This window comes from Carya illinoinensis, chromosome 2, assembly GCF_018687715.1.
Source record: "Carya illinoinensis cultivar Pawnee chromosome 2, C.illinoinensisPawnee_v1, whole genome shotgun sequence".
Classification (NCBI taxonomy): domain Eukaryota; kingdom Viridiplantae; phylum Streptophyta; class Magnoliopsida; order Fagales; family Juglandaceae; genus Carya; species Carya illinoinensis.
In genome coordinates this window covers 15,451,732-15,476,728 of record NC_056753.1, presented here as the reverse complement: position 1 = coordinate 15,476,728, position 24,997 = coordinate 15,451,732, and the positions used below count along the sequence as shown (strand labels likewise).

Here is a 24,997-nt window from a genome sequence, read left to right as displayed (position 1 = left end):
CAGGTTTCTTAGAAAATGGACCCATCGTTACAAAGTTTGGCAAAAGCATGTGTCTAGGCTTGCGTCATTAAAGAACTTGACTCCATTAAACTTCCACACAAATAGTCAGGAGTAGTGCTATATATACTTATAATTTTACTTACAAGACTCATTTTGTCAGTTTTCTTTTAAAATTTTGAACTTCAAATTTTATAATTTTCAACATATCAATAGAGAAGTAAGTTTTTTGTAAGTTAGTTAACAATTTGCAACAGCCAATACTTGATACATGAGCAATATATTACATATAGTCAATAATCCGTCATAAATTACAATCTTTATTGGATTCCCCCTTCCCCTTTTTACTCCTAAATCTGGTCCTTGAATTGAGAAATTTTCGCTGAACGAAACATCATTTTTTTTGGTGGGGGGGTGGGTGTGGGGGGCTCTGTGTAGGTTGTTATTACAAAACAATGGCTTGGGGATAGCATGCACTAACCTCCATCTGCAAAGACCTCCAAACTTGCTTACAGCTTCCCCACTTATCCTGCATGTGAGCTAGAAATGCCTCTGCCCATGGCTCATTACTCCCTCCCATGCTTAGTTCGTAAGGCACCGAAAAACTATTCAAAAAATTCGAGAAAACATTGTGCTAATGAGTGCTTAATGACTTAATGATAGTAGAAATTACTGTCAAAATTATAATCAACAACAATCAGATGATGTGTCTGTGCCACATGTCATGACTCAACCCTAAAGTTTCATAATACCAAAGTACGCAGCCAATTAACTTTTTCTCAGCTTTACCTGAGAGGATACCCTGTTATCAATAACTCAGAGCTCCCATGCTAACAGTTAACTTTCATACAAGTAGCCAAATGGCCAACAAGGAGCTGAACCCCTTTTACATAAAAACCGGATGGTTTAGAATCACCAACAGCTTAAAAGCAGCCCAAAATATCTTAAATGAGATCTGACTAATAAAAGTGGAGTGGTCAGCTATTTTGTCAGAGGTAGATAAGCCCATAAGTGCACCAGTCTCTCTTGACAAGACAATCAATAGAATCAAAAAACCAAATTTCAATTTTGCCTCTCCATATAGGCCATAAATTAGCTCATGCAGATTAAACCTTTCAAAACTCTTCACTTCAAAACACATTCCCCCGTGGCCCAGCCCATGAGTTCTGAGATTGTTTATTGTAGCAGCTAATTTGTGGATGCATCATTTTTATTCAACAAAGCAACTAATTATCAAGGTTTCTGATTTTGGAAGGCACCATCCTTTACAAGTAAGTTTGGCATGAGACAAGATTTAAACCCACAAGGTGCAACTCCGATAAGTGGTTAAGAAAAACAGCAAATAAGTATAGTCACGGTCATACTCAAAAATATACATGCACCAAACAATATCATCCTCTCTCTCTCTCTCTCTCTCTCCTTCCCCCCTCCCCCCCCCCCCCCCCCCCCCCCCGGGTCAATATAACCGGTGTACACATCTTCTATAACTTGTCCTCCAGCTGTTTGAAATTTTCCTTTGTAATCACAACAAATTTTCACCAATTGAATTTTGACTAACAAGATATGTAGGGGAGCGTTACCTCAACAGTTCTTCAAGCTGAGATACTTTATTGGGGGCAGCATTCCTGCGAGCATACAAAATGATTTATGCATACAAAATGCATAAGATGTATACAAAATGATTTATGTATGTCCTCATCATTCACAACACGAAGACTGCTGGCCACAAATGTGAAGCAAGCAATTTGATTAGCCATCATGAGATTGATATCCCTTGTTTTCATATATAAAACTTGGGTACCGGGAAGGTATTTTCTCCAACTCAGTGTCACTAGTACTACCTTGACTTTCTCATCTAACACGTCTTTGATAAGTAATAGAAAATGTTATTAAAAAGAACTCAAAAGGCATAGCCTGAGTACACAAGACTTTCTCTCCTAAAATGAAAATCCTTGAAAATGGTAATAAGCAAAATTCTTCAGAAATTCTTGAAACAACACCCCCCCCCCCCCCCCAAAAACCAAAAAGAAAAAAAAAAAACCTTGTTTTAAAAGTATTCCATTTTTATATACCAACATAACATCTTTAAATAAAAATTGTGGCTCAGACAGTTGATTCTTGTAGCAGTGACCAGAAGAAAACATCCTTCAAGTTACACAACATGAGACTTGAATTGGGAACAACAAACCTGCAGACTGATATCTTGAAGATGCGAAGAGACTTGGTGGAAAGGTTACAAACAGCATCAGCAATGTACTCCTTGCTGAACAAGTACACTACTGGATAACCCAGAAGCCATCTGCAGCAATTTAGTTAAGCATTGTTACTTTGTTATAATAAGATCCAAAGGCCAGTAAAACGCAACAAGCATGTGGCATATATTAAACAGAATCTTAAAGGACAAATAATAGCAAGAGTTCATCTTTTGGGGTAGTAAGAAAATAACAACTGTTCAACAAGAAGTTCACAACATGAAAGAATTGTCAAGTGCAAAAGGTGTGTTCCATCTTACAAGTAGTAACAGGTCAATTTGGACCATTCTACCCATGGATCCTTTCTTAATGAGCCACAATAGAAATTCACTATTATGGGGCATTTTTTGGATAATTAGTATTATAAAGACAATTTTAAGTTTTAACCACCCTAGTAAATTTAGGTTTCAGCACAAAGGTATACATTTCCAGAAAAGCAAACGCGTTGTCTTTACCTGTACTGCAACCAAGGAACTTGAATGAATCAACCTTTCTCAAACTGTAAAATATAGACTCTTTTTTATAAGTATTTTGTGATAAAAGTTTCTTTAAATGGGACTCACAACATTACAACTAACCCATTTCCTAAAATCGCAATAAAACTAATCCCAACAACAGGAACAGATTTTAAATCCAATGACAAAGCAAATTTAACCCATAAAATCTACAGCGTAAACTAATGCTCTGGCCAGATATGTGTCTATCCCAAGAAACCAACAAAACATCACCCACCAACTCAGGATAAATTGAAACAAAAATCAAATCTATGGCTGTAAGGGACCATAGATTTGATTAGGAATGTAGACTCCTGCGAAAGACCACTGATATCCATCCACAACATTCTTTAATGAGCAAGCCACCATAAAGTGCCCCAAACAATCCTGTCTTTTATTCCACCACTCTTATATCCCACATCACTAAAATGCCTCCCCATGCTCCATTGGATGGTATGTAATGCCACCCCACTTGATTACAACCCACAAACTCCTAATAATGCAAAGGGGGGTAAATTCCATCATCGTTTCTTGCAAACATACAATGTCTACTCTCCATTTATGCAGCTGATTTCTAACTTTGAGGCACTTTTCCTTCACATTCAGCTCCCTTACATCTCATGAAACAATTTTTGGTTTCATAAAACAACCTCCATTGACCTTCCTTTCAATCTTCCACGGTTAGAGCTCCTCTCTCTCGCTCCATCATTAACTCTCCACTCAAACCTTTTTAATTCTCTAGCTCTCTTCTTAGCTGAATTAAGCTCACCAGGTGAGCTAGAATGGGTCTGTCCAGCCTCTATAACTGCAAGGAGGGCTATAAATTGGTCCTCGAAGCTGTCACACAAGATCCCCACACAATGTTGAATCTCTTTTGCCTTGTGTAAGATCCAATCTGAGACCTGGGTGTTGCTGTTGTCGCTTGGGTGCAGAGAAAACAGTGGAGTGGGTTCTTCCCAGCATACATCTTCATGGACCAAGGGACTTGTTTGTACCGCACCGAACTTGTCTCAGACATGATGCAACACCTGCAAACACTCTCCCTCAGCCCCAACCGAGTCAAACACTACCATCAGATTGTCTGGAATTTCTTTCTCCCCGTAAGACATGTTAGACCAAGTCATAATGGAAATCACAAAGATCACGAAGAATTTGAATCAGCAGCTACAGCAGACAAATCTGAGAATGAAGATCACATTTATGAGCTTTCCTATGCAGCCAACGTGACCTGATCTCCTCTTTACTCCTCTGTTTTTACGTTTCCCCTGTAAATTTGTTAACTTCAAATTTTGATTTATTCGTTCCTGAAAATATGTAATCTTGACATTCAAAGCTTGCATTATTTAAATGAAATGCAATGTTTACGAAAGGTCAAGTTGACCGAAGACCTTCAATCATATTTGTTTCCTGAAGTTCTTTCAAGGTATTGAGACAGTAAGGCTAATGTCAAAAACAGCAAAGATCCTACTCAAGCTTCCATAAAACGTAAACCACAATGGCCTCTTCTCAAACCTCTCCTCAATTTCCAAAGTTGGATGGCCCCAATTATCTCACCTTGTGGACCCAATTCCTTGTTTTTCTGAAGAGTCATGACATGGTTGGTCTTGTTGATGGCACCAACCCTGCTCCAACAAAAAATCTTCCAGATGGTTCTACAAATCCTGAGTACACACGCTGGTCCAAACAAGATAACTGTGTACTCAATTGGCTTTATGCTTCTATTGTGGAAAAATTGGTTTCCACTGTCCTCAATTTGGAGACTTCCAAACAAGTTTGGGATTCTCTCCAAACACAGTTTTCGTCTACTTCACGATCAAGAATTGCGTTTCTAAAATGGCAGTTGCAAACGATTTCTCAAGGAAATAAATCATACCTCGCATACATTTGAAGAAGCTAAACTCCTCTCTGATCAACTCGCTGCTGCTGGTAAACCAGTGGAAGAACAAGGTTTAATTACCCATCTCTTGAGTGGACTCAAACCTCACTTCATGCCCTTTGTCACTGCATACACATTCTCCACAAGGGACAAGGATATTCCAATTGATGAGTTCCAGACCGAGCTGCTGAATTTCGAAACACTTACGGAGTTCTCTTCTTCAAATGTTACAGCTGACACCAACTTTGCTTTCGCAGCGTCTTTGAAGAAACCTAAAGGGCCAAACTACTCTTCTCAAGCCCCACCTTCGAACAAGACACAACAATATGTGGGATCGTCCAATACTTGGCCAAACAATGCACCAAATGGAGATAACAGGCCTATTTGTCAAATATGTGAGAAAAAGGGTCATAAAGCCCTTGATTGTTATCACAGGTTCGATTTCGGCTACCAAGGCCGCCTAACACCATCGGACCTTGCAGCTATGGCTGTTGATGGCAACAAATCCTATGCACAACAGGTGTGGTATGCTGACAGTGGTGCCAATGCTCATATTACCAGTAACACAGCAAATCTCACCACCTCGCAGCCCTATGAAGGAGAAGGAACCATTACGGTTGGAAATAGTTCAGGTTTGATGATTCAAAACATGGGTACTACTTCCTTAAAAACACAACATTCCAATTTCCAACTCTTCAACGTTCTTCATTGTCCAAATGCATCTTCAAATTTAATTTCCATTAATCGTTTTTGTTTGGATAATGGCTATTACTTTGTACTCATTGGAAGTGATTTTTCCATGAAGGATAACAAAACAGGGCGACTTCTACTCCAAGGGCAAGTTGAGACTGGACTCTATCCCATGGCAACAAATAAATCGTCTTCAAATAAAATTTCCTGCTTTGTGGCTAATCTCGATGTGTCAACCAATCTCAACAAATGGCATGATCGATTAGGCCACCCGTCTCAAGTTTTTTTAAATCAATTATTTCATTCAAAATATTTAGATGTTTCGGATTCTAGTCAATTTGAATTTTGTTCCTCATGTCCTTTGGGGAAATCAAAGCAATTGCCCTTTAATGATTCAACTTGTCAATCTTCTCGACCATTAGCACTCATTCATTCGGATGTATGGACATCTCCAATATATTCAGTTGGTGGAGCAAAATATTATGTCATTTTTATTGACGATTTCTCCAGATTCACTTGGCTATATCCCATTAAACTTAAAAATGAGGTGATTGACATTTTCAAAAAATTCAAAGCACTTGTGGAAATGTTCTCTCTTCTAAAATTCAACAATTTCAAAGTGACAATCGTGGTGAATACCTCTCCACCTCTTTTTAAAGCTTTTTACAAGAAAATAGCATTTTACATCGATTAACATGTCCACACATATCTCAAAAAAATGGGATTGCCAAGAGAAAACATTGTCACATTGTTGAAACAGGAATCACTCTTTTAGCTCGCTCTCACCTACCTGGTACATATTGGGCCGATGCTTTTCTTACATCCGTTTACCTCATAAACCGTCTTCCAACAAAAGTGCTCAATAATTTGACTCCTTTTTACATGCTTCACAAGAAAATTCCAAAATATTCTCATCTAAAAATATTTGGATCAGCAGGTTTTCCTTTACTCAGACGATATGAAAAACACAAACTCTCCTTTAGAAGCAAAGAGTATATTTTCATAGGCTATGCAAGTCAACAACGAGGCTATCAATGCCTAGACTATTCAACTGGCCGTGTTTACCTTTCACGTAATGTTGTCTTCCACGAAGAGAAATTTCCAGCTGCTGATGGAGTCCTTTCCTCAACTGCTTCAACGAGTGAAACCCCAGCAGGTAAATCTCTTCCCAAAAATTCATTTTCTCTTCCATTATTTTCTTCACCTGATGCTGCACAAAATCAAACCCAAATTGAAAATCTGCCACACCTTGACATTCAAATTCCAATCTTTCCTTCTCCATATTTCGACACCGACAGTTCCATTCCATCCCAACATCCCGAAAATCTCAAAAATAACCACCAAACCCACTCTTTTCCAGCAAATCAGTCCCTACCAGAACATTAAATAGACCCCCATCTCCACTTATCCAACCCGAAAATCACCCACCACCGTTCAGACCACTCACGTGTTCGATGACTGGGAAGTCAAAGCCCAAGCAATTTCCAGACTTCACTGTGTACTCAACTCGATACCCCCTGCAGGTCCTATCATCTGTTATCACTGAACTTGAACCAACCACCTACGCACAAGCTGTGACTTCTCCCGAGTGGCGTGCTGTAATGGGTGTTGAGTTTGATGCTTTAATGGCAAATGGAACTTGGTCACTCTGTCCTCGCCCTCCTGGTAAGCATATTGTCCAATATAAATGGGTGTTTAAAATTAAATGACTCTCTGATGGTCGTATTGAGCGCTATAAAGCGTGACTCGTTGCGAAAGGGTTTGATCAGCAACACAGGATTGACTATGGGGAAACTTTCTCCCCAGTGGTGAAACACACAACAATATGCTTGATTCTTGCATTAGCCGTGTCTTTCGATTGGAATATACATCAAATTGACATTTCAAATGCCTTTTTGCATGGGTTGTTAGATGAAGAGGTGTTCATGGAACAACCTAAAGGTTTTGTTGATGAAAATTATCCAGACCATGTATGCAGATTACACAAGTTACTATATGGCCTAAAACAAGCACCACGTGCTTGGTTTCGCTCTCTCACAATGTCTATTGGAATATGGTGTCATTGAGTCAAATGCAGATTATTCTCTATTTATTTACACAAATGATTATGTGAAACTATATGTGCTGATTTATGTCGATGATATACTTGTAACTAGTTCAAGCAAAGCTGCCATAAACTCTCTCATTTTATCTCTCAAAGAATCATTCTTGGTTAAAGATTTGGGTGAATTGAGTTTCTTTCTTGGAGTGCAAGCAGCCAGAGACAAACATGGATTGCATATCCGAGAAACACGATACATAATGGATTTGCTTGAGAGCACGAAAATGGGAGGTGCAAAACCCTTGAACTGTCCAACTACATCCGGACCAAAGCTTCCTCCTGAGGAAGGGGAACTCTTGATCGATCCAACTGAATATCGTCGAGTAGTAGGGGCTCTTCAGTATTGCACAATATCAAGGCCTGATATTGCATACGCTGTAAATCAATTGTGTCAGTTCATGCACAATCCTCGTGAGCCACATTGGATAGCAGCAAAGCATATGCTTCGGTATCTAAAAGGTACAATTGATTATGGCCTATATTTCTCATCTGGTGATATAAATTTAAATGGTTATTGTGACTCTAACTGGACGGGAAATCCTGATGATCGACGGAGTACAACTGGTTATGGAATTTTTCTGGGCCCAAATCTGATAACCTGGACAGCAAAGAAGCAGCCAATAGTCTCCAAAAGCAGTACTGAAGCTGAATGTCGAAGCGTAGCAATTGCCATTGTCGATCTATATTGGACAAGGATGCTGCTCAAGGAAATTGGAATTCAAATCTCAACTACTCCAACAATCTGGTGCGATAATATTGGAGCCATTGCCTTGGCCTCCAATCCGGTTTTCCATGCTAGAACAAAACACGTTGAAGTCGATTATCACTTCATCCGTGAAAAAGTGATAAACAGAGATATACAAGTCAAGCATATATGCACATTAGACCAGATTGGTGACATGTTCACAAAGGGACACACGGCTAGCAGATTTTCGTTTCTGCGAGACAAATTAATGGTGCTCATGATCCCCATTAATTTGAGAGAGGGGGGGGGGGGGGGGGGTGTTAGACCAAGTCACAATGGGAATCACAAAGATCATGACGAATTTGAATCAGCAGCTACAGCATACAAATCCGAGAATGAAGATCACATTTATGAGCTTTCCCATGCAGCCAACGTGACCTGATCTCCTCTTTACTCTGTTTTTACGTTTCCCCTATAAATTTGTTAACTTTCCATTTTTGATTTATTCGTTCCTGAAAATATGTAATCTTGACATTTAAAGCTTGTATTATTTAAATGAAATGCAATGTATACGAAAGGTCCAGTTGGCCTCGTCACCTTCAATCATATTTGTTTCCTAAAGTTCTTTCAATACACTCTTCACAGATCCCATTCTTTGGTTGAACATCGCACAGGCTCATTATACCTTCTATTTCTAGGGATGACACTTTCTGGGGTGAAGCCAAAGTGTTCACAACAATTTTGACAGGTTGGGTGATGATTTCTACATCCAAAACCAGCCCACCGCCTATTGTTCTTGTTGCTGGCGCCACCACTTTGCAGCCTAGATACTGGCCACTGGCTCGCCTTCCTCGGTTAGTGGTTTCTGTGTTGTCACTGTACATAGTAACGTCGGCTCTTGTGGTTTATTTGCAGCTCCAGAGGAGGACTTCAAAGAGAGAGTGCCCGTGTGTTTGACCCACCATCGCCAGGCCAGATGGCCTTTTGGATCATAAATTTTCGTCTTCCCTTTCTCAGCCCATGTTTTTCTTATTTCTTCCGAGCCCACAACTGAGCCCATGGTCCTAGCAGACTTGTAATGAGAGACTTGCCTTTTCTGACCTGAACCCAGGCCCATATCCTGGTTTATCCTATGTATTAAGCCAGTGACCCTCTCCATTAATTCTATCAGCTCATCTTTGATGCTTTGTATAGAGAAGTCTTGTCTACAACATGCCCCTTGAACATAGAGCCACCATCCCTTCTTGTGTAGACTACTCCTCTGGCTTTCAGCGCATTAGACTTCTTCTCTCTGTACTTCTCTTTAACGGTAACTATCTCCTTTGAAATACCCATACTGCCCTTCACTCCTTGGTTCGGCAACCCTACTCTTCTCGGTATCTCCTATGTCCTCCTGGCGTCACCTTTTTAATGGCTGGAGCAGAGCATGAGGCTGACTCTGCGTACAACTTAAAGGTAACTCCATTGCATGTAACTTTTGTGTCCAGTTGCTGTATATTCCTTCCCTCTGGTTTTACCCACAATGCCACTCATCTCACAAAGGTCCACAGTCATCTTCCCAATATTTACCTTCCACTTCTTCAGGGATGATGATGATGAGACTTTTCCTTCCACCACCTCTGTATTCTACTGTAGTAAGATATTTACCATATACATTAGAGGACCTTTGTGCAATATAAGCACTGCTGCCTAGGATGGATGTTCTGATAAATTCCTTGTTTCCGTCTGATCAAGAGCATTCTTCCAGATTCTGCACCCAAGGTCACTGTTGGAATACCTAGTAGCTCTTTAGTCGCCTTCCTCCCTCTCTCTATGATGCCTACAACTTCCTGCAGATGAAATCTCAAACAACTTTGTCTCAATGAGGGCTACCTTTGAGCATTCCATCCTAAAAAAAGATTACAACTCCTAACAACTCCTAATTATTCTTCTTCGCAATAAAAATCTCCATTCTGAGTTATATGCCCCTCATAGGCGAATTATATTATTTGCATCATTAGCTTTCACTTGCAGCAAAGCCCCAAAAATAAATAAATTAACCTATTTTACAATGCAAATCGAAGACAAAAATATAAAATGAGTCACTAAAAATACCTATATTTCTAGAATATTAAGAGATTTTCCAAATTTATACACACTTGTGTTCGTACATAGGTGAATTTTCTATCTTGATAATGATCGACCTCAGCATCCTTATGATCAATTCCTAATTCCACTCGTCCCCATGTCACCCAGAAGCATACATATACTATAAAAGTGAATTTAGAAGGATACCCATTTAAAGTTGGCACGGTAACCTGTGTATCTTGCATGCAGCTACTAAGATCAATAAAGTCAGAAGATTGAGAAACGAGAAGCTCATTAGTTGAAGATTTTTCATTGGCCATGTAATCATTGCCATGACATGGTAAGAGGTCATCTTTCATTCCATCTGGAGGAAATAACACAGAGAAAGACTTCTGAATTGATACAAACTGCATTCTTAATGGGCTCTGTTCTAATGTTACCATCTGGAACAAAGATGAAAAGAGAGACTTCATCAAAGAGGAAAAATGGAAGTATGTGAGGGATTAAAGATAAAGACTTCAAATAATATCCCACAGCAGGAACCAACCTACCTTTGGAGGGTCATGTTCAAGGTCCACAAAAAGCAGCTGTGCCTCTGAGCTTAAGCTTAACCTTACATGCTCAGCAAGTCCTCTTACATGTATCAGATATATCATATCTTCTATAACCATTACTCTCAGATTCTCAAAAATGGGGGACTCCTGTGCATATTTATATTAAGAATGAAGTACAATCATCTTTGACAAACAAGATCTGCCATACTGAAAAAAAAGGAAAGAACAAAAAGCTACTACTATAAGCCATCATGAAACCGATAATTGAACCTAGCAAAAATTCCACTTAAATGAACACTGTAATCGGCAAAGAAATAGTTTACTGACCAATCAGACACCAGTAAGAAATAGTTTGTGCCATCCCATAATTAAAGATAAAAGTAATTTTTCCAAACTTTACGAACGCCCATCTACCATTACCACCTCCTTTGACTCATGACTGAAATATCACCACCTATCACACTATCCTCCCCCATCTTCTTACACCAAACCAGACAGTAAGGGAGTAAGAAACTAAATATAGGAGCAACACACCAAAGAAGTACCTATTTTTTAATTATTATTTTCTCGTGGATTTTGCTGCAAACTCAAAACAAGAGTGTTAGAGGGCATGATTGTATTGGGTATAGTCAATGTGCATATAAATGTAAAATATAACCTAAGGTATATATAATGCAATAGCAAGAGGGTAAGACAGGTTTCTGACTACCCATCATTTTCACTCAAAACCCTAATCTTGACATGGTATAAGAGCTGGTTTGCTAGTCCTTCAAGGATCTATTTTTTTCAAATTTCAGTTCGTTTAGATAAAAACAAGGGCCTTTGAGGTTGTCGGAATCGGGTTGGTGTGCAGATGGCATTGATGCGTTGGTTTCTTGAGATCACCAATTCTCTCTGTGGTGGCTGGTGGTATGACAGAGCTGCCTTGTGTGGGTGTGTTTTCTGGTATTTACCACCGTGGAGGAACAGCGTAGGTGGTTGTAGCTATGATTGCCAACGTCTCAGATCGCCAGTAGATCCGCTACCAGTAGCAGGGTAAAGAAAGGAGGGTGTTTGTTTTCTCAGTTTGAAAACATCCACTCCAAATTCAGTTTGTTCTCAATCCTGATTAGGATTTTATTCTTATCTCTAATAGTATCTCATTGGAGACAAGAATAAGGTAATCCACATCCGTAGCTTGTCCATCCTCATCCTAATTCAAAGTATTTCAGTTCAACCCATGACCAAATCATTAACTAGGTCACCAAATAATCCGCCTGTATCCATACCACCGATTTTGGTTTGATATGTATGGGTTCAAAGCTGCACATACCAATTTATCCCAGGACAGACCTGATTCACACAATCACAGACCCAATATCGACTGAAACTACCTGATTTTTGCTGATATTTTCTGATACACAGCCGGTACAAAACGATACATGCCGGCATTTGCTGACTCAGAGCAACTTCACATTATTCTGGTCACTTTTTCATCCATTTTGGACTGGTGAAATGGATAATACATCCAAAATTTCATACTAGATAACTATACAAAGGGCCCTTCATCTTCCACAACTACTCTTGCTCAATCAGGGATTACATCCACATATCTTCTCTCATCCACCCAAGATCCACAGATCATCGATTTAGGTGCCGATGAACATATGACCGGGTTGTCTAGCATCTTATCCGATATACATCGCAAGGAATCTCCAAAAAGTGTTACGCATGCTAATGGTTCCCTAGCTAAAATTATAGGTGTTGGGTCCACCAAGCTCAGAAAGTCTATCACTTCGTCATCGGTTTTATATGTTCCTAGCTTTCGATTAGTTTGTTGTTTATTAGTAAAATTACTCAACGTCTTGAATGATCAGTTAGTTTTTACTCCTCTTTGTGTTAGCTTTCAGAATCTCAACATGGAGAGGAAGATTGGGAAAGGCATTAAGTTTGTGGCCTCTATTATCTTTAGTTTTCAAGCCTTCACCCTCTTGAGCTCTCATATCCTCATCATCATCCCATTTTGAGTGGCAATGTCGTCTTGGTCATTCTTTTCTCTCTATTTGGAAATGATGGATTAGTAATCTCATTAACATTTTCTCCATCCCTTGTGAAGCATATGAACTTTGTAAACACTATTGTGTGCCTTTTGTTGCTCGAGTTGATCTCTATGCTTCAAGTTTGTTTGCGCATTGATTCATTTTGATGCTTCGGAGTGAATAAATATTTAGGTTCTGCTTGGCCATTGGGAATTCTCATATGAGAATTTTGAGTTTTAAGATTAAATATTAAAATATTATATTTTAATATTATTATTATTTGGGGATTTGAAAAAGTTAAGAAAAAGTTGAATTGTTTATTATATTTTGTATGGGGATTTGGGAAAGTTGTAATGATGAGATGAGAATTTTGTGTTTGAGATGAGAAATCTTGATGGCCAAACAGTACCTTAATCAAATAAATTTCATTATTTTGGGACATTTGTGGTGACCATTTTTGTATAACATAGTTGTGTTTTATGAATGCTGATTTGAGCTTTTTCCATATTCTAATTTTTTCATCAAGAAATTAAAACCTAATTTGGACAAAAACTCATCTTGCATTTGGACAATGCTAAAAAAAATTCACTTTGATATTTACTTAAATAGTAAAGGGAATTGTTCATCATACCTCATGCCCTTACACTCTACAACGAAATGGTGTGGCTAAACACATGCATGTTCCTAAACATTTATGGAGTGATGATGTCCTTATTGCTTGTCAACTGTAAACTTCATGCCTTCCTCAGTTCTAGATAGTGTTTCTCCTCACTTTATTTTGTTTCCTAACAAAACTCTTCTTTTCTATTACACCACAGATCTTTGGGTGTGTTTGTTATGTTCACAACCTTGGCCTTGGGTTTGATAAAATTTATACATGTGCTATAGAACATGTGTTTCTTGGTTACTCCTGAACTCAAAAGGGATATTGTTGTTACGGTCTTGTTCTTCAAAGCAACTTGATGTCACTTTCTTTGAGTATATACCCTAATTTTCGGTCACATATTCTGGTGAGTGCGATCTTGTCTTGTCCTTCTCATCTCTTCCTTTACCTACCCTTACCACTCTATCAGCACCTGAACCTACTCCATCAAACTTGTCAACTAGCACCTTCTGTAATTTCCCTTGAAGGGCATGCTTGGATACCAAGAATGTTTGAAAATATTTGAGAATTGTGAGGATTTGTTTGAGATTAGGTTTTGGAAAATGAGAGAAAAATTTGAATAAAAAATCTTTATTAAAATAAGTATTGTATTGGAGTTTGTGAAAGTGGATATAGATAAAGTTAAAAAGTTGTTTGAATATAATTTTTTAATATTATTTTTGTTTTGAAGTTCGTGAAAGTTGTATTGATTTTTTTGTTTGAGTAATGATTAGGTAATGACTAGATACAAGTTTAAAATTTGAAATAGAAAATTTTTTCTTTGTATTTGAGTGATGTTTGGGAATGAAATTATGAAACATTTTGAAAATTTTGTCGTTTGCCAAACATGCCCTTATTCTCGATGCTCGAGACCACCACTAGTGCCTCCACCAATTTCATTTTCATCTCCAAATTTATATGTACCTAGTGCTTCTCTTTGCCTATTGCTCTCGGAAAAGGTACTATTCTTGTGTTACTTGCTACCCTTTTAGTCAGTTTGTTTCATGTCAGGCTTTATCTTCTAGATTCTCTTCTTTTGTTTCTTAGCTTGCAAAATTCTTTGTTGCCAAAATAGTTAAGGATGCATTATCTCATCTAGATTGGAGGCAAGCAATGGAAGTTAAAATAGATGCCCTTCACCATAATGGGACATGGGATCTTGTTCCACTACTTCCTGGTAAACAGAATGTTGGATGTAAATGTGTGTACACTGTGAAGTTCAACCCTAATGGTTTTGTGGACCGTTTAAAGGCAAGTTTGGTTGTTAAGGGTCACACACAAACCTATATGGTGTTGATTATGAGGAGACCTCACCTGTTGCCAAAATCTCTGCTGTTTGGGTATTCATATCCCTTGCAATTAATGTTGATTGGCCAATATTTCAAATAGATGTTCAAAATGCCTTTCTACATGGTGATTTATTTAAAAATGATTATCCAAATTTAGAATGATAAGTGTCGTATCAAGGTAGCCGAGTTCGAGAGAGTAGTGCCCGGTCAAACTCGGCTTGTCATTAAAAAATCAGGCTCAAGCTTGACTTGATCTAGCCGAGTTTGAGGGAGTAGTGCCTAATCAAATTCAGCTCAATTATTAAAAAATAAAGCTCGAGCTCGACTCAATCTTGAGTCAACCTTTTTTGGATGTTTGAACTCGACTCAAATAAGGCATTCTCATGTCCAAACTCAACTAAAAATCAAGCCCAATGCTCAATCAAGCACTTGGCTCAACTCAGCCCGTCTATCATTGTTAAAAAAAATTTTAATTTAAAAAAAATAAAATTCTAAAATAAAATAAGACAAAATAATTTTTTCAATCACAACATACAATTAGATATAATTTTATTCTTAATCACAATTATTTACAAATACAATTAAATGGCTACACAACTGTATGGCTATTTAGCTATTACCCAAATCTAATCAATTATACACGTATAAGATATCAATGCAAACCACTTGTGGGTAGCCCAAGTGGTAAGGGCAAACTTGTGTGCATGAGCCCCATGTCACAAGTTCGATTCCCCCTTTGATCAAACTACAATCTAAGTGGGAGGCCATGGTGGTGGGTTGTTGTGCTAATCTCCCCGGGGTTTAGGTTCCATGGGTGAGTCCTAAGGACTCTGCCGTGGGGTGGTTCCCCATCATTAAAATAAATAAAAAAGGATATCAATGTATTTATAACATTTATACAATTATAGTCACAAAATAGTAATTTTTACGTATACATACGCAAGCACGCACACACACATATTCATCATAACTATTACATATTCCCTATATATAGTGAATCTACAAACATAGTATGATGTATTTTTATATATTAATATAAAATGTCAATCTTTTAATGTTGTGATTTTCTCTCCGTACCCTTTTTCTCATCTCCTACGTTACATTGATTGTTTTATGGCCGGTGATCCTTTAGAATTGTCCGGTCGATATTAGGAGGTGTAATCTTGTAAGGATGGAATGCTTGAAGGTAGTCCGGATTGAGACAAAGACTTTTGAGATTTCATTTGCACGAAGTCGAGCATTACATATCATAGAGAGAGGAAGGGAGGTGATTAAAAAGCTAGTACTCAGTACTCCAATAGTGAACTGGGTTGTGCCAACTTCAGATGAATGCTCTCGTTTGGAAGGTAATAAGGAATTTATTAAAGAGTGTATTATGGAGGAAGAATCTCCAGACCAAGAGTTGGTAGTGGTTGATTCGGCTGGGGTTCAGGGAGAGTATTTGAAGATGGTGTATCTTGACCTAGACTAGTTGGGGAAGGCACAAGCAAGTCATTTGGTCAATGCAATTGTTCAATAGGAAGAACCTGCTCCACTGGTTTCTATCCACCTAAGCAACAACAACAACATTCAAGCCTCAGATTGGGTATTACATAAGGCAAGGAGATTCAACATTGTGTGGGAATCTTGTGTGACGATTTAGCGCTCCTTGTAGCAATAGAGGCTAGACAATCTCCTCTTAACTCGCCTAGCGAGCTCAATTCTACTAAGAAGAGAGATAGAGAATTAAAAAGGCTTGATTGGACAGTCAATTATGGAGTAAGTGAGGGGAGCTCTAACCGTAGAAGACCGAAGGAAAGGGCAATGAAGGTTGTTTTATGAAACTAAAAATTGTTTCATGGAATATAAGGGGGCTGAATGAGAAGAGAAAGCGCCTCAAAGTTAGAAACATGCTATGTAAATAGAGAGTGGACATTGTATGTTTGCAAGAAAAAAATTGGCATTTTTTCCCCTTTACATTATAAGGAGTTTGTGGGGTTGTCATCAAGTGGGGTAGCATTGCTTACCATCCCAAGGGGGTTCGGGTGGCATCTTAGTGATGTGAGATAAAAGAGTAGTGGAAATGATGGAGTAATGTTTGGGGGATTTTGGCGGCTTGTTTGTTTAAGAATGTTGTAGATGGATTTTCGGTGGGCTTTCATTGGAGTCTATGGCCCAAATATAGATCGTACTAAAAGTTTATTATGAGATGAGTTGGCAGGACTAAGTAGCATATGGGACTTACCTTGGTGTATTGGTGGAGATTTCAATGTCACTCACTTCCCAAGTGAAAGATCGGGTGACTCTAGTTTTAACCCAGCTGTGGTGTATTTCTCTACTTTTATTTTAGAACACGATTTACTGGATATTCCTCTTGCAGGTGGCTCTTTCACTTGGTCTAGCAACCGAGAACTCATCTCTTGGTCAAGGATTGATAGATATCTAGTATCAATGAAATGGCAAGCACACTATCCGGATCTCATTCAAAAGCGACTCCCAAGGTTGTGTTCTGTAACATCCGATCCCAAAAGTATGATATTACTATTATTATTATTACTACTACTATTATTTTTATTTTATTAGATATGTTTTGAGGTAGTAATTTGGTTTTGAATAGGATTCATCTTTTGATAACTATAAGTCCCTTTTTATTCTCTGTTTGATTTCCTAATCAGAAAACTATTTTTTTCAAACACTTCAAAACTCTTATCCTCTCGTTTTTTTTTTTTCTTTCCTCATGGGAGTAGTTCTCCAAAGTTTAGTTGAATTCAAACTCCCAACTCTAAACTTTATCGAATTTATCATCAAGACTCATGGCATCTCCCTCTCCCTCATCTATAAAAGTCCCACGAGACCTTTAGTTTTAAACACAAGAAAATCCAGTTGACACAGAGAAACTGACTTGCACAGCCCCCTCATTTTTTCCAGCCACCGCCAACCACCATAGAGGACATCGGAGCACTTTCCCAACTGCCCAGAAACTGCCAATCAGGCACCCTGCACCATTATTGGTAAGTTCCTGGCAGGATGTCTCTCTCTTGCCTTGCACCCTTGCTTTTTCATCTGCTTTACTCTCACCGATATCACATGCTGTCTTTTACTCTCATCTGTTTTTCCAGCCTTTGGAGTTCTAGAAATAAATTATGTGTTTAAGGAAGTGGGCGTTGGGCTTAATTTTCCAGTCGGTCAAAAGGAAACATGGGGTCTCCTTTTATGGTTTATTTCTTCTTTTTCCCAAAATATCCATGTTGTTTTGAGTTAATTCCAAAAAATACCCCTTGAGTTTTGTCGTGTATCACCAACTTGACTTTCAAACCTTATATTTTAACTGCAGTGAGAAGTCTCTAGATCTCATTGAGGTGAAATTCCATTTGTGCCCATAAAACTTTGCTATTGAGTTTCCAAAAAGCCAATTATAATTCCAGCCTTTTAAGGGTATATGACATAATGGGCTTTAAAGGTGTTTTTATTTACATGGGCTTTGCTGTATGACTGGAGTTAATTTTAAACTTGGGCCGGGTTTGTTTTAAATTGGGCTTGATTCTAGTCTATTTCCGACATTATCATAATAGTTAAGTGGGTTGGATTCATATGGGCTTGATGTTTAAAGTGGGCTCGTTATATTTCTTTTTCTTTACAGAAACTGTTTTTAAGTGTTTAAGTGAACAATTTTCTTCAATTGGGCCTTGCGCCTTCCTTTGTTTTAAAGTATACTTTTAGCCTATTATTTTAGTCAATACTTCAATTCACCTTTAATAGATTTTTACAAAATTATTAAAATATATGTTTACATAGAATATTAAGTAATATGATATGAGTTTTAAATATTATTATTTTATGAAATCTTGTATAATTGAATATTTATTAAATTATCCATTTGGTGTTATTTTTAAGTATTTAGAATGCTACGACATGTTTTTCTAGAAAAGTTAGTAAAGATTAGTGCCTCGTATAGGTTACAAGCTACGACATGAGATTTTGGAAGCAGCGCTAAGAGGTAATTAGTATGATCATATAATTGCATGTGTACTGTAAATTTTCTATTGGTATATGAAAATATGATTGTCTACACTACGCTACGAGCTAGGTCAAGGTTAGATTCCTTTCACGATCTTTGATGAATTAAGACATTATGCTTGTATGAATGAATTTGTTGTCGGATAGAGTGAATGATTCTAAAATCACATGGAAGCCATGAAATGTTCATGCAGTAATTTAAGTCAAGTATGCCATGTAATAAAGTAGCCAAATTATGTATACCATGTTCATGTAGTGATTAAATCTTATATGTTATGTAATGTCATGAATTATTTAGATCAAGTATGTTATGTAAAGTTTATATAGATCTTTGATCATGTATGCCATGGAATGTTTATGTTTAGATCATATTGTGCCATGTACAAGAATATGCCATGTTATGCTATGCCATGTACAAGGATATACTATGTTATGCTATGCCATTTACAAGTATATGCCATGCTAGAAAAGTTCATGATATTAAATAAGTTCTCATGCATTAAGAAAGATAAGATGTTTAAAGGTGACACGGACTTAAGCGTGTTCACCACAAACTATGTTAAGACGGTGCCACGGACCTAAGCATGGTTCACCATACGTTAAGTGAAACAGGACCTAAGCGTGTTTTACTCTAAGTTATGTTAAGGATGACACGGACCAAAGCGTGTTCATCGCAAGCTATGTTAAGGATGACACGGACTTAAGCGTGGTTCACCATATAATAAGTGAGAGACAAGTTAAACAAGTATTTTATGCATTCATGTTATATGTTTGCCATGACTATGTATATTTTCACTCATGTTGATGATGAATAAGCATGCTATGAGAATCTATGAATGATATATGTTTGTTTGAAGAGTCTTTCAAAAATTAGAGCTAAGCTAAATTATATTTTACGGTATGATGTACTATTTACTGAGTATTCGACTATTTTTGTTTATTTCTTTGTTTCTTTGTTCTCTTCTATGTTTAACTGTAACAAATGATGATTGTAAGGACGTAAAACTAGAGGACCAGAAGTAGATCTAGTGCAAGGACTTAGTTTCTTTTATGATTTTTGGATAAAAAGTCAGGGGTAGGGTTAGTTTATGTTTTATTTTTACGTTTTCAATTTTCCCGTTTTCAAAAACAGTTATGTTCAGTTTAATTAATATTTTCAATAAATGAGGTATTTCAGGATATAAATATCTTTACCGGGCATTATATTATGTACGTTAGTGACATCTTTATCCTACGGGAATGGGGTGTTACATGCTCATATCACCTTCATATCCTTCTTGATTGTGGAGGTCTTCGTGGAGGCCCATGGTACTTCAAAGTTTGAGAATATGTGGTTGAAGTCAGAATGATTTCTTGACAAAGTAAGACAGTGGTGGTCTTGCTATCAATTCTATGGAAAACCAAGTTATGTCTTGGCATGCAAATTGAAGTCTGTGAAGAAAGATTTGAAAGTATGGAATGAGCACGTGTTTGGTGATGTGGGAGGTAAAAAAAATACTCTTTTTGAGGAACTCAAGGGTTTGGAGGGAGTGGAAGAGGAGAAGGAATTATTTGAAGCTGAGAGGGATTGCAAAATCCAAGTGATAGAGAATACTGAAAGGGTCTCTCTATTGGAAGAAATATCCTGGAGACAAAAGTCATGAGCACTATGGTTGAAAGAAGGGGACAAATGCACCAAGTTTTTCCACCGGTGGGCTAATTCACATAGCAGAAAATAGAGATGTTGATGGTTGATGGGGTGGGTGGCTTCCTCAAACCAAGATGACATCTTTGATCATGTTGTCAAATGTTATGAGAATATGCTCTCGGAACAATTCTCTTGGAGACTGAGATTAGATGGGCTTACTTTTGACGTCCTTGGCTCACAAGAAGTTGAACAGCTCAAAAGCCATTTGAAGAGATGGAGGCCAAGCGAGTTTTGAAAAGCATAGTGAGTGACAAAACTCCAGCCCGGACGGATTCTCTATAACTTTTCTCCAAATATGTTGGGAAGTGCTCAAAGAAGACATAATGGGGGTCTTTTATGAGTTTTATGGAAGTGGCAGGTTTGAAAAATGCCTTAATGAAACTTTTATTGCGCTCATTCCAAAAAAACCTGGAGTTGAAATGATTATCATCCCATTAACTTATTGGGCGGGGTGTACAAGATTCTTTCCAAAGTTTTGGCAAATAGATTGAGTAAGGTGATGGAGAAGTTAATATCACAGTCTCAAAATGCTTTTGTCAAAGGTAGGCAAAGTCTAAACTTGGTGCTTATTGCTAACGACTGCTTGGATAGTAGACTCAAGTTGGGAGAGCATGGGCTTTTGTGCAAGCTGAACATGGAAAAAACTTATGATCATGTCAATTAGAGATTCTAGCTTTACATGCTCGAGAGATGTGATTTTGGTATGAAATGGTGTACTTGGATCTATCATTGTATTTCTATGTCCTGCTTCTCAGCTTTAGTGAATGGTACACCAAAAGGCTTTTTTAAAAGCTCGCGAGACTTAAGACAAGGTGACCCTCTATCTCCACTACTTTTTGTTTTTGGTTTTGTGGTATCACTCCCTTCAAGGTCCAAGGTTCAACAACTCATGGGTGCAAACAATCCTTTGGAGCCACACCCTTTGGTGAAAAGCCAACATCTAACCAGTTCCGTATAGAAAAACTTCCGACAGTGCGGTGCATGGGACCAAAGTTTATTCTGCAAGAGTAGGTCTGAAGGGCCCTGCCTTGGAGACGTTCTCCAACATAAAAATAAAAAATAAAATAAAATAAAAAAAGAAAAGAAAAAGAAAAGAAAAGATGACATCAGGCATTGTGGATGGTGGTTTCATATCTAAATTCTCAATGGGGGAAGCCACTAGTAGGACTCTCATCATGTCCCATCTATTATCAGTTGATGACACCTCAATTTTTTGGGGGCTGGACATGCTCAAATCCAAGCCTTGAGGGCTCATTCTTTTATGCTTTGAAGTTGTATCATGGTTGAAAGTGAACTTGGCCAAATCAGGAGTAGTGTCGGTGGGGGATGTTCCTAATGTACAAAGCATGGCTTCCATTTTGGGATGCAAGATATCTCAGATGCCAATGAAATAACTTGGCCTCCCATTGAATGCTCTGTTCAAATCAATATCTATTTAGGATAATGTTTTAGAAAAATATGGAGAGGAAATTGGCAAGTTGGAAAATGATGTATTTATCCAAAGGTGGTAGGGTCACCCTAATCAAAAGCACTCTTTCCAACTTGCCAACCCATTTCCTATCATTATTTACGCTCCCCATAAAGTGGCTCATTGCATGGAGAAACTCCAATGTGACTTTCTTTTGTTTGTTTTTTTTTTTTTTTTTTTTGGGGGGGGGGGGGGGAAGGGAGAGATCAATGACGCTTGGTGAAATGGGCCAAAATTTGCTCTCCTTTTCAAGAAGGAGATTTGGGTATTTGGAACTTGCAGTTTTTCAGCAAAGCTTTGCTTGGTAAGTAGCTATGGAGATATCACAATAAGAGGGGGGCCTTGTGGAGAATCGTCATTGAATTGAAGCATGGGGAACCATGGGGGAGGATGGTGTACCAAGGAGGTGAGTGGGCCTCATGGTGTGGGGTTATGGAAGTATATAAGAAGAGGTTGAGACACATATTCAAGATATACCTGCTTTAAAGTGGGTGATGGATCCAAAATTAAATTTTGGCATGATTTATGGTGTGGTGATAGGCCGCTCAAGAAAACGTTTCCACAAGTTTATGGCATAGCAAGCATGAAAGAAGCCTCGATTGTGGACCTCTTCATACTTTCTAACGGCACTCCCCAATGGAATGGAATATCACATTCCTTATAGAGATGCACAAGATTGGAAAATTGGGGCTTTTTTGGAGTTCTATGACCTAGTATACTCCACCTGGTTATTGGCGGGAGTTGAAGATAAGATCTTTTGGTGCCCTTCCAAGATAGGAAAGTTCTCAATCCACTTCTTCTACAAAGCCATGACAATGCACGGTACAAATTCATTCCCATGTAAGAGGATTTGGAAGACAAAGGCACCCCTAAAAGCAAAATTTTTTGTATGGACGACTTCCTTGGGAAAGATCCTCACTCTAGACAACCAAACGTCAAATCATGGTCATGAATTGGTGTTGTATGTGTACAAGGAGTTGAGAGTCGGTTGACCATCTACTACATTGTGAGATTGCCAGGACATTGTGAGATTAGCTTGGATGATGCCGAGATCTAGTGGACCTCCTAGCTTCTTGGAGCCATCTAGGGTAACTCTTAGATTGCCTCTATTTGGAAGATGGTTCCAATATGTTTATGGTTGTGTATTTAGAGGAAGAGGAACGAAAGAAATTTTGAAGATCAAGCACAGTCAATGGATGAGCTTAAAAATCTATTTTTCAATACTCTACTCCATTGGTCGATTGTAATTGATTTTCATGGCTAGTCGTCTCATGAATTCCTTGTATCTCTAAACTAAGCACGCCTAGATGTTGCTCTTGTATATGTCCCATATACTAGGGCTCTTACCTATTCTTTTGATTAATAAAATCTTGTTTACTGTTAAAAAAAACATATTAATATATGTGTAATATATGAGTGAGCTAACAAGTCTAGCTAAGGTTTATATGAGCATGTTCAAAAACTTTAATTGAGTCCGGCTAGTTTTATATGAGTTTGTATCATTTAATAATTGAGTCTAATTTTTTGTTCACGAACATTCTATTTAATATTTGAATTGAGTCAAATTCGAGTTTAATCAAGCCAAATTTGAGCTGCCTATCGGGTAACATTGTTTATTTACAGCCCTATCCCAATGTATTTTTTTAATAAGTGCTGCTCCTGTGGATCAATTGAGAAAGAATTTTTTATTGGGATTAAAATCAAATACTTTCAGAACAAATAAATCAATGAACTATGAAATAGTGATAGAAATGCAGGCATTGCAGATTGATTAGCTGTTACTTCACAATTTCTTACAGTCCAAGAATAGTTTTGTGGCTCACCTACAACACATATTGGATGAAGTATAATATGGTTTTGAAGGTGAAGATGACATTATGAATATTGGTTTCAAAAATATTTTAATGTGCTAGGAAATTCCCTCAACCTAAGTGGCAGATCTATTGACTTTAGGCAGATCTATCGACTTTAGAAATCGTGAGGGTTCAAGTCTCTCTATCCCCAAATAAAAAAGGCCAAGTTGGCTCCATAATTACTTATTTGATCTATTCTTTTCTTATAATTAGCGGTTTAAAATTCCTTAGTTTCTGGCCGATTTTACTTTTTTGCAAATGGAGCTGATTGGGATTTTTGTCCTTAGTTTTTCTCATATGACAGGCAGCTAACAACCCTAAAACAGAATCTCCTAACAATCTAACAAGGCAGTAGGAGTAAAACCTTTTGAATAATTTTCACGAGTCCACATAATCGCTCCTGAAGTTCAGGCATCTTTCCACCATAGTCAACCATTACAGCTGCCCTCATACCAGTACACAAGGCCAGTATATCTGCCAGAAAATATTCCAAAATCACAATTCATATGCATAAAAAGAAATTATTCAAAATTATAAATTACTCGAAGACAGTGCATCCTTTAAAAAAAAAAAAAACCTAAAAGGGTCCCCAGTTACATACAATCGAGCAATAACAGTATACAAGTGAAAGAGTCAATAGCTTGTAATACATAAAAATGGTCAGTGTGTCTGAGATGAAAACAGTGCATAATCACTGCAAACTATGTGAATTTCTCACAAACAAAACAATTCACATCTATGGAATATAACATTCACCATAGAGGAAAAGAAACTAAAACTCGGATCATAGGGCATGTTTGGCTCGGAAAAAAGATTAAGCGTTTTCATTTTCCAGAACCACTCATTTTTACATGAATTTCTATTTATTTCTAAAAAATTGAGATCAGAAATTAGGATATGTTCAGTATCGAAAGACAATCTATAGCATCTACACTACTTGGACTACTAGGAAATCCAAAACTCCCCACAATTGAGTACGATAAAACTGCTTGGCTTAGTTGTGGACGGGGTTTCAAATTTTGCAAGCTAAACCAAACCAATGTGGCAGTTTCATTGTTCAAAAGACAAAAACGAAATAACGGAAATTAAGTCCCAAAATTGAAGAAAAAACAAAAAAGGGAGCAATTTAAAGAAAAAAAATTAAAAGAAAGTGAATTGAAAATTACCAATTTCGAGTCGGCGCTTGGATGGAAATTTGAGACGCCATTTGAGGAGAGAGATAGAGGAGTCCAACACTTTCAGTGCTTCATCCATTTCGGCTCCCTCCATTTTACAAGAACAAGAAATTTTCTCCCACTACGTAGAACCAATTGGCCAATTTCATCTC

General features: G+C 37.8%; 1 protein-coding gene across 1 annotated transcript; it reads right to left on the bottom strand.

Moving 5' to 3' along the window:
• Positions 1–233: 233 nt before the first annotated feature.
• LOC122300165 lies at positions 234–24,997 on the bottom strand. Its single transcript, XM_043110631.1, has 7 exons — positions 24,837–24,997; positions 24,035–24,144; positions 10,714–10,863; positions 10,370–10,605; positions 2,186–2,296; positions 1,578–1,622; positions 234–602 (listed from the first exon to the last, which is right to left on the bottom strand). Exons 1-7 carry the CDS (start codon positions 24,937–24,939, stop codon positions 443–445), a joined length of 915 nt encoding a protein of 304 aa, XP_042966565.1. The 5' UTR covers positions 24,940–24,997; the 3' UTR covers positions 234–442.

What these genes read in the sequence shown, in the direction of transcription:
- LOC122300165 (XM_043110631.1), bottom strand. Translation starts at nt 24,939, where the DNA reads ATGGAGGGAGCCGAAATGGATGAAGCACTGAAAGTGTTGGACTCCTCT. An exon ending in TCGTGAAAATTATTCAAAAG is followed by an intron (nt 10,864 to 24,034) that starts GTTTTACTCCTA and finishes AAATATGCACAG; the next exon opens with GAGTCCCCCATTTTTGAGAA. An exon ending in TTCAAGATATCAGTCTGCAG is followed by an intron (nt 1,623 to 2,185) that starts GTTTGTTGTTCC and finishes GTATGCTCGCAG; the next exon opens with GAATGCTGCCCCCAATAAAG.